Genomic DNA, 15,268 nt, shown 5'->3' with positions numbered 1-15,268 from the left:
TTGCAAAATTGGTTATTGATTGTCAAGAGGCTCAGTTCGAAAAAACAGCGACACCATGAGGCGTCTCTGCAGGCGCGTGCTCCAACTTGCAGCGCTCGCGGTGGCGGCAGGAAGCGCGGAATGGTGCGAATCTCAGTTGCATCAACATCTACGTCGTCTTATCTATCCATAGTAGCCTTGTTTGTCGCCAACCGCTGCGTATTGACGCCGCAATTGACAATTATCTGTTATTATCGACTAATATTGTCCATTTATGTATGTTATTGCAGTCTGGAGCTCTCGGGGCGGCAGCTCACAAATGTTACGGCTTCTGGCAGCGGATCCACGCTGTCCTTCGCCTTCTACAGCGATGGGACCGTGGTGTCGGAGCTCTCGGCCTCGGAACTCGCGCAGGAGAAGACCCTGTTCCTGCAGAACAACTCGCTCTCGAGCATCCCGGCGTCGCTCTTCCAGACGGCCAGCAGCCTCACCTCCATGTGAGTCTACGCTTTTTGGTAATATTGCTAGGGGTTGCAAAATAATTGGTGAATGGTGGTTTTGTGTGTTGTTATGCAGAGATATCTCGAACAACCCGTTGACGGCGCTGGAAACGCAGTCTTTTGTCGACATGTCAAGTCTCCAGACTCTGCTGTAAGTTTTCGTTTTTAATGGTTGGGTTTGCAAATTTATTGAGTTTTTTGCTTGTGTAGTTGCACCAATACTAAGGTGGCGGTGTTACCGACAAGTTTAGCGATGAATTGTCCGTTGCTGGATACGGTCTCGTTCAATGGGAGCTCTATCCACACGGTGCAGTCACAAGCGCTGGTGAATCTGCCCAAGCTCCAATACATGTATGTGGTCAAGTTGTTTATTGTCGTTGTTGTGAAATGTTGCAGACTAAGCTGGAGTTGTTTTGATTAGTTTATTGGCTCAGAACAACGTGTCGAAGATCTATGGAGACGCGTTCGTGAATTTGACGGCGCTGCATACGTTAGACCTGAGGTATAACGAGCTGCAGTCGATCCCGAACGAGCTGCTGACGGCGTCTTCGTCGTGGAAGGCCCTGGACTTCTCCCACAACCTCATCTTGGACGTGCCCTCTGGAATTCGGAATGCCGTCGCGGAAGGATACATGTGCGGCGAGTGTGAGGATATTGTGAATTTTGTGACGTTCTCCTCACTTAAATGTTTGTGTGAATGCAGCTCTTTCGACTACAACCAGCTCGTGGAGCTTGATGAAGGAGCCTTTGCTGGTGCTTCAGGGATTAATGAGCTTCGATTGGCATCCAACGCCATTTTCACCATCAATTCCAAGGCATTTTCGGGGATGTCGGCGCTGAGGAAATTGTACGTGCTTCCTTTCTCCGGGTGAGTTGGTTTAATGTAAATACGATCGTTCTGACAAGGTATTTTACTACTGATCAGGAATTTGAGCGACAACGTTATCTCAGTTATTGATGAGGACGCGTTCGAAGATATTGACGGACTCCAGGAGCTGAGGCTAGCCGCCAACAACATCCATCGGCTGACGTTGTCCTCGGTTCCAGCCAACCTGGAGGTCTTAGAGCTCCAAGAAAATCTGCTCGACCTCATGCCTGACTTCCCGGACCAATTTCTAGCCTCCGATCTGGCCTACCTGTGCGTGATCTTTTAGTCATACTTATAGTGTTTTGCTTGACATGTACTGTTACTGACAATGCCGTCTGACGTGACAGGAATATGAGCCGTAACTACCTGTGGTCTATTTCGACGAATGATGCCCTCGCACCTTACACGGGACTCGAGACATTGTAAGTTTGATGTGTCATTGTATCCTTACTAGCCGACGTTGTTTCACTGATATTCTCGCGTGGGGTCTGATCTGAATACTTCCAGAGATCTTAGCAGCAATCGGATCGTGAACTTCAGCTCCGCTGTCTTTGATCCAATCATGTCTACGATCGAGTTCATGTACGAAGGCAACTTGTATGTATGTTTTGTCATTGGTTTGCTGATGTTAGCTTAAATGTGTTCCAGGAATTTCGACTCCAACCTGATTACATCTATCCCCAGTACCAACTTCATTGCGCTCGTCAAAAAGCTGCTTACGAACATGTACGAGCTTGTGTTTTGCACCGCTTTTACTGTTGCAATACGCTTACGCTTCTATTCTGTTTGGCTATTTGACTGCGAAGAACTCTACTGAACAACCCGGGCATTGGATGGTCATCAAACGTGGATATGCGCAACGATTGCCCGAACGGCAGCATCTTCGAAGAGATTAACCTGACATCCTCTTCAGGATCCGACGTGGCACTTTACGGCTGCATTCAGTGCGTTGCGGGCACTTTTCACGACAATTCGACCGGGACATGTGTGGCATGCAGCGAAGTGTCGTCTCGTGCGTATTCAGAGGAAGATGGCGCCATAGCGTGTCTGTATTGCCCCTACTCGTCAGACCTGGAATCTGACCGCACCATGTGCAGAGACTTCGAGTGCAACATGCTCTGCTGGCTCACGCTATCGATGGGGATCGCGATTCCAGGGATCATTTTCAGCAGCAAGTTCCTGCTCTACCTGATCATGAAGAGCTCCAAGCGTACGCGCAAGATGGACATCAAGGAGCAAGAAGCCATGAACGACTGGCGGATGGGCCTAATGATGCATCAACTAGCCGAGCCTACAAGCCCAAGCGATTCGCTCCTCGATGATGAGATTGACGACGATGCGTCGGATCGTGGCGAATTGCCGTTCCGCATCTACGACCTCCCGGAAGAAACCAAGGACCTGGTGCTGAGCACCTTGCGCGACTATTTCCAGATCCGGAAGGAGAAGCGCTGGCGTGCGCTTCCTCCGGATGAGCAAGAGGCGACGCGTGAGTGGAACGACGTGGAGTGGGAGACGTTCCACATGCACCGCATCCTCAGTCGCAGCTACCACGGCGAGATCTTCCTGGGTGACTACTGCGGTACGCAAGTCGTCGTCAAGCGGATGATGACGCTGCGTTTTGAGGTCAAGGAGCTCGCGGATACTATCAAGGACGTGGAACTATTGGGCGCTTTACACCACCCGAACATCGTCGCTTGCCTGGGCACGATGTGGTCGGATCCTGAACATTTGTGCGTCATTTCTGAATACGTCAAGGGCGGCGATCTCGCCGCTGTGCTCGAAGTTGACGCACTCGACCGCCCCAACTTCAGCAATTCCTCGGTGTCCCAAGCATCCGCTTCATCTGCGGATAGCGACTCGACCCCGTCCCAAGCTACAGCTTATGGAATGTCGAAGAGGGCGTTGGTGACGCGCTTCCAGATGGCGTTGGACATTTGCAAGGCGCTCGCTTACATGCACAACAAGGGCATTTCCCACAGCGACCTGCGGAGTCGGAACGTGATGGTGACCGAGCTGCTCCGCTGCAAGATTGGCGATGCTCGTCACCACAGCCGTGACGACAAGCATCATGCTACCCACGTCCTCCTAGTTGATGCCCCCGCGGTGCAAAGTTCCGACTCCGAGGAGGAAGGAGAAGGCGTGCGATTCCTGCAGCCCGAAAGGAGAAATTCTCAAGAGCAGGCTGGGCCGATGATCCCGTTGGTGGCGCCGGAGGTATTGCATCACAACTCACGACACCTCCACGTGGATATCTACAGCGTTGGCATCCTCCTACTGGAACTTTGGTTCCACTCGTACATTTTCTTCCAGAACGACCGACCAAACGATGAGTTCGAGGTGCGCAGTCGACCGAAGAAGCTGACGCTGAGTATGGACAACCACGAGGACGAATCAAAGAGTGCAGGTGCAAGCAAGGAGGATTCGTCCCTTCCCAGAACTGCCAGTGCCGTCCAGAAGGGCAAACTACACAACGCTGCGATGCATCACTTCATGAGCAAGCTGCGTATGCTGGCGAATATTGGCGGTACAGATGCCGAAGCAGACGAGAGCAGCTTCGGCACCACGCCGACGTCTTCTGCCGCCTCGTTGACTGTATCATTGTCTTCTTCAAGCGCAATCGTCGACAAACTATCAGGTGCAATTGAAGACTGCCTGCAAAGCGACCCGAAGAAGCGTCCAACAGCCAAGAAGCTGGTGGACCTCTTCCAGTTCTTCTTGGACGAAATCAGCGCTGCATAGAGCAGAGCCTCATATTTATTGATACAGTTGGGACTGGACGATATCACTTTGGTGCAAGATGGCGGATACCAAAGCACACAGCTGAGCTTCAAGACTGTCGCTGATTGGGAACGGGCGATGGAGAACTGAGATACTTTGCGCAAGACTCAACTGTCGGATCGAGACTCAAGACTCCAGGGATCCCGTTGGGTCTTGTCCGTCTCCATCTCCATTTTGGCTTTTGCCTGGAATCCCCAAGAAGCTCGCAGGACGCTCCGCTTCAGCAAGAAAGTGACTACCACCCGCCGCTTCTCGTACCGCACGCAGTCACCCGAGATGTCGTTTTGGCCGTGCAACTCGTCGAGCAACGAGGGCTTGGTCAAGAACTTGAAGCGCACGGGCGTCATCAGCTCGGACGCTGTGTTCGATGCGATGGTCAAGACGGATCGGGCCAAGTACCTGGCGCAGATCGAGACGCCCGACGGAGGCCACGTGGGCGAGTTGCAAGCGTACCAAGACGTCCCGCACCCGATCGGCTACCACCAGACCATCTCAGCTCCCCACATGCACGGCCACGCCATGGAACTCGGCTACGCGGCGATCAAGGACGTGAAGAACCCACGGATCCTGGACGTTGGAGCTGGCTCGGGCTATTTGACGGCGTGTCTGGGTCGCATGGTGGAAGACAGAGGCGGCCACGTGTTCGGACTGGAGATCGTCCCGGGGCTCGTGCAGTTCGCCAAGAAGAACATCCAGATGGCCGACGGCGACCTGATGGATCGAGGGATCGTGTCCGTGCGCTACCACAACGGGTGGGACGGACTGCCGAACGAAGCTCCGTTCCACTACATCCACGTGGGCGCTGCAGCCGAATCCCCGCCTCAGAACCTCATGGAGCAGCTCGCGGACGGCGGACGCCTCGTGCTGCCGCTGGACGAGCCGCGCGGCGGCCAGATCTTCGTGGAGATCATGCGACATGGCATCAACTTCTCGCAGCGCCGACTGTTTGGCGTCTGCTACGTGCCGCTCGTGAGAGAGCGCAAGCTCAGCTGAGGAAGGTGCCGGGAGATTGAAAGGGCCCGAGAACCCATGGAGTTGCAGTGGTACCGTAGCCCCAGAAAGTGTTGACCATCCATTAGTTTTCTACGCTTAGCTTGACCGTATCTAAACCACAAAAGAATTCGACCACAACTTCAACTTGAGCTTGTCACTGTTCGTGTGCAAGTATCTTATTAATCGCCTTAAGAGCTCGCGTGTTCTCTTTCCTCTACACTCAACAGAGATGGCATCATTCCTTCGGCTATTCCAGGTGTCTTATCTGGTCGTGTACTAATCGTCCTCAATATTTATAGTGAGTGGCCGCGGGCCAGGTTCGAAGCCAAGCCTGCTCGTCGCATGTCGAGGCAACTGCTGAATTGCTGGAGGCTTGGTGGTCTGAGCAATCGCATGGGTCTGGCTGTAGTATCGGGTCCTTCCATTCTAGAACCCCCCCTGCCAAGCCAAGCTGAGACTTTCCTGTCGCCTTGGCCCCTCCCTCGCCAGCCAAGCTGTGAACCTCGCGACGTGCTCGTCACCAAAAGAGGGGAGGCCATGGCGCCCATGTTGCCGCTTTGGCCTTGCAGCTCGTCCACGAACGAAGGGCTAGTGCAGAACCTCCAGAAGGAAGGTATCGTCCGCTCCGACGCAGTCTTCGACGCCATGAAGCGCACCGACCGAGCTCTCTTCGTCCCGCGAGCTGTGCAAGACGAGGCATACCAGGACTCACCGTGCCCCATCGGCTTCAACCAGACCATCTCGGCGCCTCACATGGTAAGTATACTCCACTGCAGCGAGCCTGCACTGTTCCACAAGATAACTTCGGTCAATGCGTGTACAGCACGCGCACGTCCTGGAGCTGGCCCACGCCACATTTGCAGGTGTACTCAAGCCGCGCGTACTTGATGTGGGTGCAGGATCCGGATACTTGACTGCTGCGCTTGCCCGCCTTGTGGACGACGCGGATGGCCGCGTGTTTGGACTCGAGCTGCTGCCGGCACTTGCTCAATCTGCACGCAAGAACGTGCTAAACGCAGCCCCTGATCTGATGAAGAGTGGTGTGCTGTCTCTCCACTGCTACAATGGGTGGCACGGTCTACCCGCGGAGGCACCTTTCCACTTCATCTTCGTCGGCGCAGCCGTCTCCTCTCCGCCGCAGGCTCTGTTGGACCAGTTAGCTGACGGTGGACAGCTTGTCGTACCTGTTGACGACCCACGCGGAGGTCAAGCTCTTGTTGGCGTCACTCGACGTGGATCCAGCTTTATCCACCGCAAACTGATGCCCGTGTGCTTCGTCCCGCTTGTCCGAGGTGAATTTCACAAGAAGCGGCGCGGGGTCAGCATCGTTGGCGACTCGGAGATCCCGGGACCGAAGGCGTTGCACACGTCGCACTCGTTCCGCGCGATTCGATAGAGCATCATAGAGACAGCAAATTCGTTGTGATAGACATCTGAACAAGTGAAACATACAATACAATGCAATACACCCTTCAACATCCCTTGCATCTATTTACTTAGTTACCTTACCACCGAGCTATCCGCCTTAAGCGTCCAGCACGTTGTGGAGCTGCTCGACAAAGTACTGGATCTCGTCGATCTGAATTTCCATCACGGCGCTCGTGAAGCCGTCCTGTCGGAAGTTGGCGCCTGTTTCACCCGCAGCCAACTTGAACGCCGTACCAAGCGTGCTATAAAATCAAATCAACAAGATAAGTCAGCACTGCACTTGAACGTCACAGGAACAATCATGCCAGCAAACACTTACTTTCGGTGGATCTCACCAGGCGTGGAGGGGCACGTCAGTCCAACGACAAGGAAGCAGTTCTGGGCCGGGTTGCGCGTGATGAGTAACAACGGGACAATGCTCTTGTTCGCCACCGGAGCCTCTTCCTCTGCGTCGCCGTCTTCGCCATTCTCGCCGTCTTCACCCTGCGGTTTCCTCCGGGCGGGAGCGTTGGGTCCACCCCACTTGCCGCTTGCACGGTGAACGTTGAGCAAGAAGAGTGCTAGCTGGGTGAGCACGTTGGCGTTAGCGAAGAGCTCTTGCTCCCGCTCAGGAACGTTCAAGCACACGTAACGGAAGTGCTTGACACGCACAAGCAGCTTGCGCTCCATAATCGACAGCCCCACGCGGACAATGGCCTGCTTGAGCGACATGGCCACCTTGATGCCACTCTCCATCAGCTTACTGGACGTCACCGACTGGCACGCGAGAGCTGTGTGTGCTAGCATAAAGTTCTGCTGCCGGAAGTCATCTTGAGGGGATTCTTCGGCAGCGTCTGCGTCTTTATCTTTGCCATCCTTCTCAGCAACCTCAACGGTAGAGGACATGATCGAGTCCAGCGAGAAAAGTCTTGTCAAGGAATTCTGCTGCTGGTGCTGCGTCTCAGCCTCAAAAACTGCGCCAACGTAGCTCTCGGGAGCCTCCAACAGAGCTTGAAGGCCGTACACAGCATCCGCAGCGCACAGTTGGTACTGGAAGGCGAACGTGCGCTTGAACGAGCCGTAGAAGAGCTCGTCCAGACCAAATTCTGGCGCCATCTCCTGGGTCTTCTCGCGCAGCATCTGCTTCATCTCCAGAGGCATGTACGAAAACTTCTGCTGGCTCTGCCTGAGAGAGAAGCCCATGCGGGCCAAGAACCTGTGCAGCTCCGTGTCTCCCGCGCTGTTTCCACCGTCACCTGAAGCGTTGCGAGCGCCAACGCGCCGAGCCTGGTCATGGTAGAGTCCGAGCTTGGAGGCCACGTAGTCCGAGTAGTACATGGCCTCATACAGCGACCAGTGGCGGTAGCACATGAAGCGGTACTCTTCTTCAAAGCTGATCTTGCCGTCGTCGTAGCCCGGGTGTCGGTCCTCCTCTCCGTTTGCTCCAGGCCCGCTGGACGGCGTCGGTGCATCGATGGCCAGTACTTCGTCCTGGAACTTGGCCACCATGAGGTTGTAGTTGTCCACGTCGATCTCCTCCAGCACGAACTGCTTGGTGAGTCCGATGATCGCGAACCACAGCAGGTCGCGCTGCGAGCTGTTCACCTGCTGCGCCAGCTCAAACGCCACCGTCGCGGCAGGCGCGCCGTGGAACGAACCACGGTAGTAGCGCAAGATCTCCTCGCGACGACGTCGTTTCGCCATCACAGCACTCTCTTCCCCCGGCTCCTGAGCGACTGTAATTACCTCTTCCTCCTCCTTCTTCTCTTCTTCCTTCTCTTCATCTTGACCTTCACCGTCACCCTCTCCGTCCTCCTTCCTCCTCTTGGGGCTGCTCTCCATGTCCTCGTCCGTTTCTCCCTCGTCTCTCTTCCTCTTCTCCGTCTCCTTCTCCTCCTTCTCCTCTCCTGTCTCTGTGTCTTGCGTATCCTCCGTCCCGAACTCCACCTCCGCTTCTCCCTCGCTCTCACTCTCTTCTCCCCCCTCTTCCTCCCCCTCCCCCTCCTCCTCCTCCTCTTCTTCCTCTTCTTCCTCCTCGTCAAAGTCCTCCACCTCCAGATCCGGCCCAAACGCCGGGTAATCCTCCAGCGCCAGCGCCCCGTCGTCAAACACCACGACCTGCTGGTGCTCGTCGTAGATGTTGGCCAGGTGGATGGGCCGGTGGCTGTCCAGCACGTAGCACTTGACGTGCGGCGGCAGCGCCAGCAGCTTGGCCACGTCCACGATGGCGCCGCAGTTGAGCATCACCACGGAGCGCAGCTCGCCGCCGCCGCGCAGCGTCCCGTCGGCCCCACGGATGCGCGTCTCGCGCGCCTGCAGCACGTCCTCGTAGCCGCGCACTGCCAGCAGCGAGTAGCTCAGCATGTCGGCGCGCAGCAGGCGCGTGAGGATCTCGGCGGCGCACAGCGCGTCCACGTCCAGCGCCACGAGCACCAGCACGCTGCAGCTGCCGCCCGACTGCAGCGCGTCGTGCTTGATCTGCCCGTACGCGGCGTGGAACTCCTCGCGCGGCCACAGCATTGGTGGCACAAGTTAGTGCGCAAGTAGTGCAAGTGCAGGTATTTTTTATTAGGGGTGTAAGTGCGGCTTAGGTTCGTATTGGTGTGGTTCACCTTGTATTGGTGTAGAAGATGTGTGCAGCAGCTGGTGCATCGTCTGCTTGAAGTTGAACCGGTATATCGGTAGGGTCTTTGTCCGTACCGGTATTTGGTGCATGGGTACATAGCAGTCACTGACGATCACACGAAGGCATACAAAAAGCAAGAGCTCCAAGTTTACACCGACGTAACGGCTGTTCAATCGGCTGTAGAGGAATCTCTTCCTTCCACGTGGAGCTATCTGTGCGTGCTTGGCGCTTTCGTGCGCTCATTCTCCGTCTCGTCGCGTCCGCCGCAAGCAGCAAGGAAGCAAGAAACTTCTCCTCTCTCTCAATCCTCAGCCATGTCGCTCGACTTTTCCAAGGTGGAGAACAACCCCGTGCCGCTCATCGCCGAGAAGCACAACCCGAACGTGGCCTTCGTGGTGTACCGCAACAAGAACAAGAACGTGGTCGTGTACGCCGTGAACCTGCTGGAGGACGGCACGCTGAACCCGGAGAACCCGCTCGACGTGTACTGGATCATGTTCGAGCAGGACGGCGCCCCGCGCGAGGAGCTCAACATGATCGAGCGCAACACGGCGTACGGGGCCACCGTCAAGCCGCGCGAGGGCCACCCGGGCGAGTTCGAGGTCACGCTCACGTCGCTCAAGGACCGCGTCATCTACCTGTCCATCGTGGACGGCAAGCCCGTGGGCCGCGGCTCCATCAACGGCCAGGACGGCTGCACGCTCGAGCGCGTGTTCGTGTACTCCACCACGTCCTGGGGCATGCCCAAGGTGCAGCACATCGAGATCCACGGCAAGGACGCCGCGGGCAACGCCGTCATGGAGAAGAAGCTGCCCTAAGCGAGGAGCGAACTGCTCTCTCGCAACGGTGGCACAAGGGTAGCCCTCTTCCTTTCTACATGGAGGCTTGGGCTCCACAACTACACAAAACAACACATTGTAATAGAAAAAAATGGAACACCAAGTGAGAAAGTAACCAACCACCTCGGTGCCCTAGATGCATGTTGCTAGGAAGGTTCAGCTGCTCACGAACGAAACGAATGCAGGATACCCCTGTATCCGTGCAAGTCCATGCTTGGTATTCTTAGCGGAGCGATGTTGAGCTAATTTGCGACTTGGGGAGCAACGGTATGGCAGTTGCAGGCTGCATTTATAATTGGGCTGGGTCGAGATTGTTCTGGCCACGCTAACTCGGTCCAGGCTAGAGGGGAGGAAGGCGCGGACCCCGAGCATCGAAGCGCGAGGCGCTGCGTGTATTTGCAGTGCATTGGCTCGATAGATCAGCAACTGCAGCGGTACCAGGATGACGGATGTGGAGGACTCGGCGGTGAACGACTTCTTGCTGATCCTCGAGGAGCACCGCAAGAACTGCGAGCGGCAGGGCAAGTACGTGGAGGCTGAGATCGCCAAGAACCGCCTGGAGGAGCTCAAGGTGCATGAGGAGAACCGGCGGAGGGAGGCGATGCGTTCGCGGCAGATCGCCGAGCGTCTGGGGGTTGAAGAGGCCCACATGCTCGAGTTCCAGCAGTTCAACCAGGTCTGGGACCGCAAGATGGACGAGTACGAGCGCAACGTGGAAGAGCTCGTCGTCAATATGCGAGAAAAACACAAGTCGGAGCTGCTCGAGTTCCAGCAGAAGATGCTGGAGAAGCACCAGAAGCCAAAGTTTTCCAAGGACCTGCTCAATCTGCGGCGCATCGAAGAGCACCTCGCTCGACAGAAAGAGTAAGCGTTAGGCTAACAGTCCCCATTCCATGCCTATGAGCTCACCTTCTTGTCTTGGTATGCAGCTACGGTGAGGCACACAAGATTAAGCTCAAGTCGGACGCGCTGGAGGCCTGGGAGCTCGAGAAGTGGCGCAACCTCAAGCAGCAGGAGATGTTCCAGCGCGAGGTGACCTTCAAGCAGCGGCAGAAGCAGGACCTGGACGCGCTTCAGAAGCGCATTCAATCCGGGCGAGAGGAACAGAAGAAACAGCGCCAAGTCGATCTCGAACGGTAGGTCCCTCTTCCCTCTCTTGCCGCTTCAATCTTCAACCGCTTTAACTCTTTACCGTCTCCAGACTCTTGCAGCGGTACCAGAACGTCAAGGCGGAGCTGCAGCAACAGCAGAACTTGGAGCGAATCCGGCACGAAAAGTTCGCACAGCGGCCAGGTGGCGTAGCGAGATGAAGGATGCACTTTGTTCTTCCCCTGCAACCGCCCAACAATCCCTCAGCAGCTCAACTGACACCACCCCAACAACAGCCCAATGTATCATTAAAGAAGAAGAAAAAAATCTCGTTCACTGCCATTTCCCGTCCAAATAACGCCGCAACCGTTGCATATTGCTCCTCTTGTTGTCTCTCAATTGCACGCCGAGTTGCATCTCCTGGCCGCTTCGTCTTCCGCTTCAACCACGCGATCTTCTTCTGGCGTACATGTAGGTGGCTTTATCTCCCTGGTCTTGAGACGTCATGGGCTGCGACTTTCAGTCTCTCCGCACCGCCTTGAACGCCTTCTTGTTCTGCAGCACCATGTAGACCATGGGCAGCACCACGCCCACCAGCAGGATCACGAAGCCAGTCGCGTACGCGCCCGAGGCGTACGACACCGTCACCCCCGCGTCGTCCATGCTCAAATCCGGCACTGATTGGCACAAAATGCTCTAAAATATGCAGCCACTAAATCAGCCAATCACAGATCATTGCGGACGTCTGTGGTGGTCATTATTGGATTTTGTGCATCAAAGTCACAGTCAAGATGGTCCTCCTCCGGCCGATGCTGCGCACGCTGCAGCGCAGCTCTCCCCGCCTCTTCTCCTCTGCTGCCACGGCTGCGTCCTCCAAGCCCAAGCCCCCCCCGTTCGCGCGCTACTTCTGGTACACGACGGCCATCATGATCGGCATCCCCGGTGCAGTGGGCGGCGTGTTCGTGTACAACCTGCAGACGGACGACGAGTTCTACAACCACTTCAACGACCGGTACCCGGACCTGATCGACGCCATCAACCAGTACGTCCCGCTGAACGAGGCGCTGCTGGAGCTCGCCAGCCGCGAGGACATTGGCCCCATCGGATCCACGGAGGACCTCATCAACGAGAGTAAGCTTTGAGGACTGTGCTGTATGTAGGAACGCGGAATTTTAGAGGAGTTTATTGATGTTTTCTTCTTTGTGTTATTGCAGCGGTGACGGTGGTGGCGGAGCTCAAGTCGGGCGAGAAGGTGCGCTTTGAGGTGTCGGGCTCGGCCAGTCAGGAGGAGATCGAGAAGCTCGCGTTGAAGCAGTCGGCGCAGCCCGAGAACGACGGCGTGGTCGCTGTCACTTTCGCTGAAGAAGGAGAGGCTGAAGACGAGAGCTCTGCTTCCAAGCAGGCGGCGCCCACGGCCCACGAGGCCTGGCCGCCCGCACCTCGTGTGACGTGGGGCAGCGCTGCAGCCGCGCAGAAGAAAAACAAGAAGCCCGTGGACTCGGCCAAGGAGATCCGTCTGCAGATCGAGGAGATCCGCGCTCAACAGGCGGCGCTGGAGGAGTCCAAGTACGCGGGACGCGACATTGACGAAGCGGACGAGGAGATTGCCGCCCTGGAGGAACGCAAGATCGCACTCAAGGAGCAGCTTCCTCGCAAGCGGTTCCTGTGGATCTTTTAGAAGTGATATGGACATAACCAGCTACGCATGTATTGAACTTTTGCATGATGATTTCCATCGAGGCCCATTTCCGATTTAACTCCTCCCTGAGTATGGCGTCGCCGCCGTGTCATTTCTTAAGAGCCCGCTAGAGCAAAGCTAACATAGGGCAACACAGGCCTGACAAGTGTAAGTTAGCCCGGCCACAGAGCACTAGTGCGAATCGCGATTTAACCGAACTAATGCATAGCGGCGTGCGTTGTACCGAATGTTAAGAACTCGTGGAAGTGACACCGGTCTGAAACAAATTATCTCCATTTTAGGATCCCCAAAATTCCCGATTTTATTTGGGGCAATCTTTTTTCGGAAAATGTACAGCCCATGTTTTCGGATTGGAGGGGGTGAAATGGCCCGCAACTCTATCGTGATGCACAGACCAATTCGGCATCACTGGCGTTTGAGAAGCATGGACAACCAGCAAACGTAGCCCCGAAGCATGATTAGAGATCTTACTTGGTTTTAGTATGTTTTGATCCCTAACCTTATTTCGAAAAATGGGCTGTACGGCCAGACATATTTTTTCCAATATTAACTTAAGCTTATTGTATATTATTGGAAATCTTATGATAAAAACAATCGAATTACAGATTTTACGCTTTTTACGAGGGTAGCAGCGGAAAATATTACCTAAAAATGCTCTAATTGTCCTGTATTCTAAAAGTGCTCTAATTGTCCTGTATTCTATTAACCTAGTTAAATACAAATACCGATAATAATACGGATGACTATTACAGTGCCTTGCATGCTTTCTGTCTAAAAACGACGTAATTCGTTGTTTTTAGCAAATCACGGTGATTAGCCCATCATTGAACTAGGAGGCTAACTCGTCGATTTAAGATAGAATAGCTGCTAAGACAACGAGCTAACGTTGAGTTCTGCTCATTTTCGTTGAATGGCTGGAGTGTATCCGACAATACTACGGCCCTGACATTCTAATTCTAACTCGCTCGCTTTGTCTGATTGCTTTGATTGACATGCGCTGGCTATCTATCTATCGTACTAAACTACGTCTACAGTATTGAAGAATATCCCTGTTTTTAAATCGAGGAGCTGTAACCAGCTTTAAAGTCAGCCTTTCTTGCACTACCAGACAATTCTACTGCTACTATATGCCGTGCTCTGAAATTCAACCTTGGTTTAACGCCTAAGGTCCCGGCGGAGAGAGCGAGAGAAAGAGCCCCCACCGAAATCGGTGCTTACTACACGGAGTTGGCGCGACCTCATCAGTTGGTTTTTATTGCAGCGACAACCGATCTACTCTTGCAGTGGTAACCGCTTCATTCTTGTTTTGGGACTGGCGGTTGATCCAACTGTCGTATTGCATAGTGAGTATTCGCAGAGCGGGCCCGCTCAAAACCAGCAGCAGGAAAATGAACGTGACAAGTGCTAGCGCGCTTAGTTCTTGGTACTGGCCTACATACGACGAAGGAGGTCGCGCAAGAAGCAACACGGGGGTCAAGACGTGGGCGAAGTGCTAATGTCAAACACGACCATGTTGCTGCGTATGGACGCATCTGGTAGATGTACTTTGACGAGAAGTCCATGTATACCGACGAGCAATTTCGACACCGTTTTCGGATGAGCAAAGGGTTGTTTCCTCGACCTATTGGAAGCCCTAGGTAAGCACGACCCCTACTTTACGTGGCGGAAGGACTGCACAGGAAAATACGGAGTTCACCGCGCTCAGAAAGTCAGAGCAGCGCTAAGAATGCTGGCTTACGGCTGTGCAGCCGATTCTCTAAACGAGGTACTTTGGATTGGTGAGTCACAGTCCATGAGTCATTGGACAAGTTCACAGAGGCAATAATAGCAATTTATGGGGCCCATCACCTGCGCTTACCGACTGAGGAAGATATCGCCAACATACTAGAAGTCAATGCTGCTCGTGGCTTCCCTGGTATGGCTACTGCATGAAATGGCAATGGAAAACTGCCCCACTTCCTGGTGGGAAGCATTTCAAGGATCATCAAATAAATACTGGTAGAGTTTTACTGCACGGGTAAAACGTTTTCCTAAAACAACTTAACACATTACCTTCATGATCCACGAGACCATTTTCCTCTGAGACAGAGGGTGGACACAGTCGTTTACGAGGTGTCTCTGACAAAGCAGACACTGTCGCTGAGGACATCGCAGTAGTGGTGAAGTCGGAAAATCTCTGGCCTCAGACGCGGTTTTCTCTTCGTCTTTGGGTTAATTCTCCCTGCCTTAACTCCTTCGTTGTACTCACGAGACGTATTGGCATTTGACTGCCCCCTCTTTGCTGTAAACCGTTTGGAGGCTTCAATAATATACTCTTGGTCCCTCCAGCCACTGCGCAGCTCACCTTTTCCTATAGCAGATAAACTCGTATCGTTAGACATACTAAAGCAACTCGTATCGGAAGAAGACCATCAACTTAATGTAGAACTCCTACCACTGCCAAAACATGATGAGCAACGTCTGGCCTAATGAGCCCGCACCCCCGACTTT

The 15,268-nt window shown here is 54.4% G+C and overlaps 8 protein-coding genes across 8 annotated transcripts; 6 read left to right on the top strand and 2 right to left on the bottom strand.

Moving 5' to 3' along the window:
* The first annotated feature begins 690 nt into the window (after positions 1 to 690).
* Positions 691 to 4,305, top strand: PHYSODRAFT_547361 (hypothetical protein). The gene is made up of 8 exons (XM_009533138.1): positions 691 to 804; positions 929 to 1,113; positions 1,183 to 1,326; positions 1,405 to 1,617; positions 1,695 to 1,769; positions 1,855 to 1,929; positions 1,996 to 2,073; positions 2,154 to 4,305. Exons 1-8 carry the CDS (start codon positions 733 to 735, stop codon positions 4,084 to 4,086), a joined length of 2,775 nt encoding a protein of 924 aa, XP_009531433.1. The 5' UTR covers positions 691 to 732; the 3' UTR covers positions 4,087 to 4,305.
* A 96-nt stretch (positions 4,306 to 4,401) lies between these two features.
* On the top strand, positions 4,402 to 5,118 carry PHYSODRAFT_513603 (hypothetical protein; the record flags this gene model as incomplete). Its single annotated transcript, XM_009533137.1, has 1 exon — positions 4,402 to 5,118. One exon carries the CDS (start codon positions 4,402 to 4,404, stop codon positions 5,116 to 5,118), a length of 717 nt encoding a protein of 238 aa, XP_009531432.1.
* Positions 5,119 to 5,655: 537 nt separating this feature from the next.
* PHYSODRAFT_256100 (hypothetical protein) lies at positions 5,656 to 6,514 on the top strand (the record flags this gene model as incomplete). The annotated part of the gene is made up of 2 exons (XM_009533136.1): positions 5,656 to 5,874; positions 5,942 to 6,514. The coding sequence occupies 2 exons, from the start codon at positions 5,656 to 5,658 to the stop codon at positions 6,512 to 6,514; spliced, it is 792 nt and encodes a 263-aa protein (XP_009531431.1).
* Positions 6,515 to 6,643: 129 nt separating this feature from the next.
* On the bottom strand, positions 6,644 to 9,045 carry PHYSODRAFT_256096 (hypothetical protein; the record flags this gene model as incomplete). The annotated part of the gene is made up of 2 exons (XM_009533135.1): positions 6,644 to 6,788; positions 6,866 to 9,045. 2 exons carry the CDS (start codon positions 9,043 to 9,045, stop codon positions 6,644 to 6,646), a joined length of 2,325 nt encoding a protein of 774 aa, XP_009531430.1.
* A 298-nt stretch (positions 9,046 to 9,343) lies between these two features.
* On the top strand, positions 9,344 to 10,103 carry PHYSODRAFT_355037 (hypothetical protein). The gene has a single exon (XM_009533134.1). It carries the CDS (start codon positions 9,466 to 9,468, stop codon positions 9,967 to 9,969), a length of 504 nt encoding a protein of 167 aa, XP_009531429.1. The 5' UTR covers positions 9,344 to 9,465; the 3' UTR covers positions 9,970 to 10,103.
* A 329-nt stretch (positions 10,104 to 10,432) lies between these two features.
* Positions 10,433 to 11,300, top strand: PHYSODRAFT_256117 (hypothetical protein; the record flags this gene model as incomplete). The annotated part of the gene is made up of 3 exons (XM_009533133.1): positions 10,433 to 10,854; positions 10,920 to 11,126; positions 11,192 to 11,300. The coding sequence occupies 3 exons, from the start codon at positions 10,433 to 10,435 to the stop codon at positions 11,298 to 11,300; spliced, it is 738 nt and encodes a 245-aa protein (XP_009531428.1).
* Positions 11,301 to 11,342: 42 nt separating this feature from the next.
* Positions 11,343 to 11,742, bottom strand: PHYSODRAFT_335679 (hypothetical protein; the record flags this gene model as incomplete). The annotated part of the gene is made up of 3 exons (XM_009533132.1): positions 11,343 to 11,354; positions 11,447 to 11,539; positions 11,614 to 11,742. 3 exons carry the CDS (start codon positions 11,740 to 11,742, stop codon positions 11,343 to 11,345), a joined length of 234 nt encoding a protein of 77 aa, XP_009531427.1.
* A 128-nt stretch (positions 11,743 to 11,870) lies between these two features.
* Positions 11,871 to 12,809, top strand: PHYSODRAFT_361316 (TonB-dependent receptor protein; the record flags this gene model as incomplete). The annotated part of the gene is made up of 2 exons (XM_009533131.1): positions 11,871 to 12,210; positions 12,294 to 12,809. 2 exons carry the CDS (start codon positions 11,871 to 11,873, stop codon positions 12,755 to 12,757), a joined length of 804 nt encoding a protein of 267 aa, XP_009531426.1. The 3' UTR covers positions 12,758 to 12,809.
* Between the last annotated feature and the right edge of the window lie 2,459 nt (positions 12,810 to 15,268).

The sequence above is a fragment of the Phytophthora sojae genome (assembly GCF_000149755.1).
Source record: "Phytophthora sojae unplaced genomic scaffold PHYSOscaffold_6, whole genome shotgun sequence".
NCBI lineage: Eukaryota > Oomycota > Peronosporomycetes > Peronosporales > Peronosporaceae > Phytophthora > Phytophthora sojae.
This window is presented reverse-complemented; position numbering and strand designations above follow the sequence as displayed.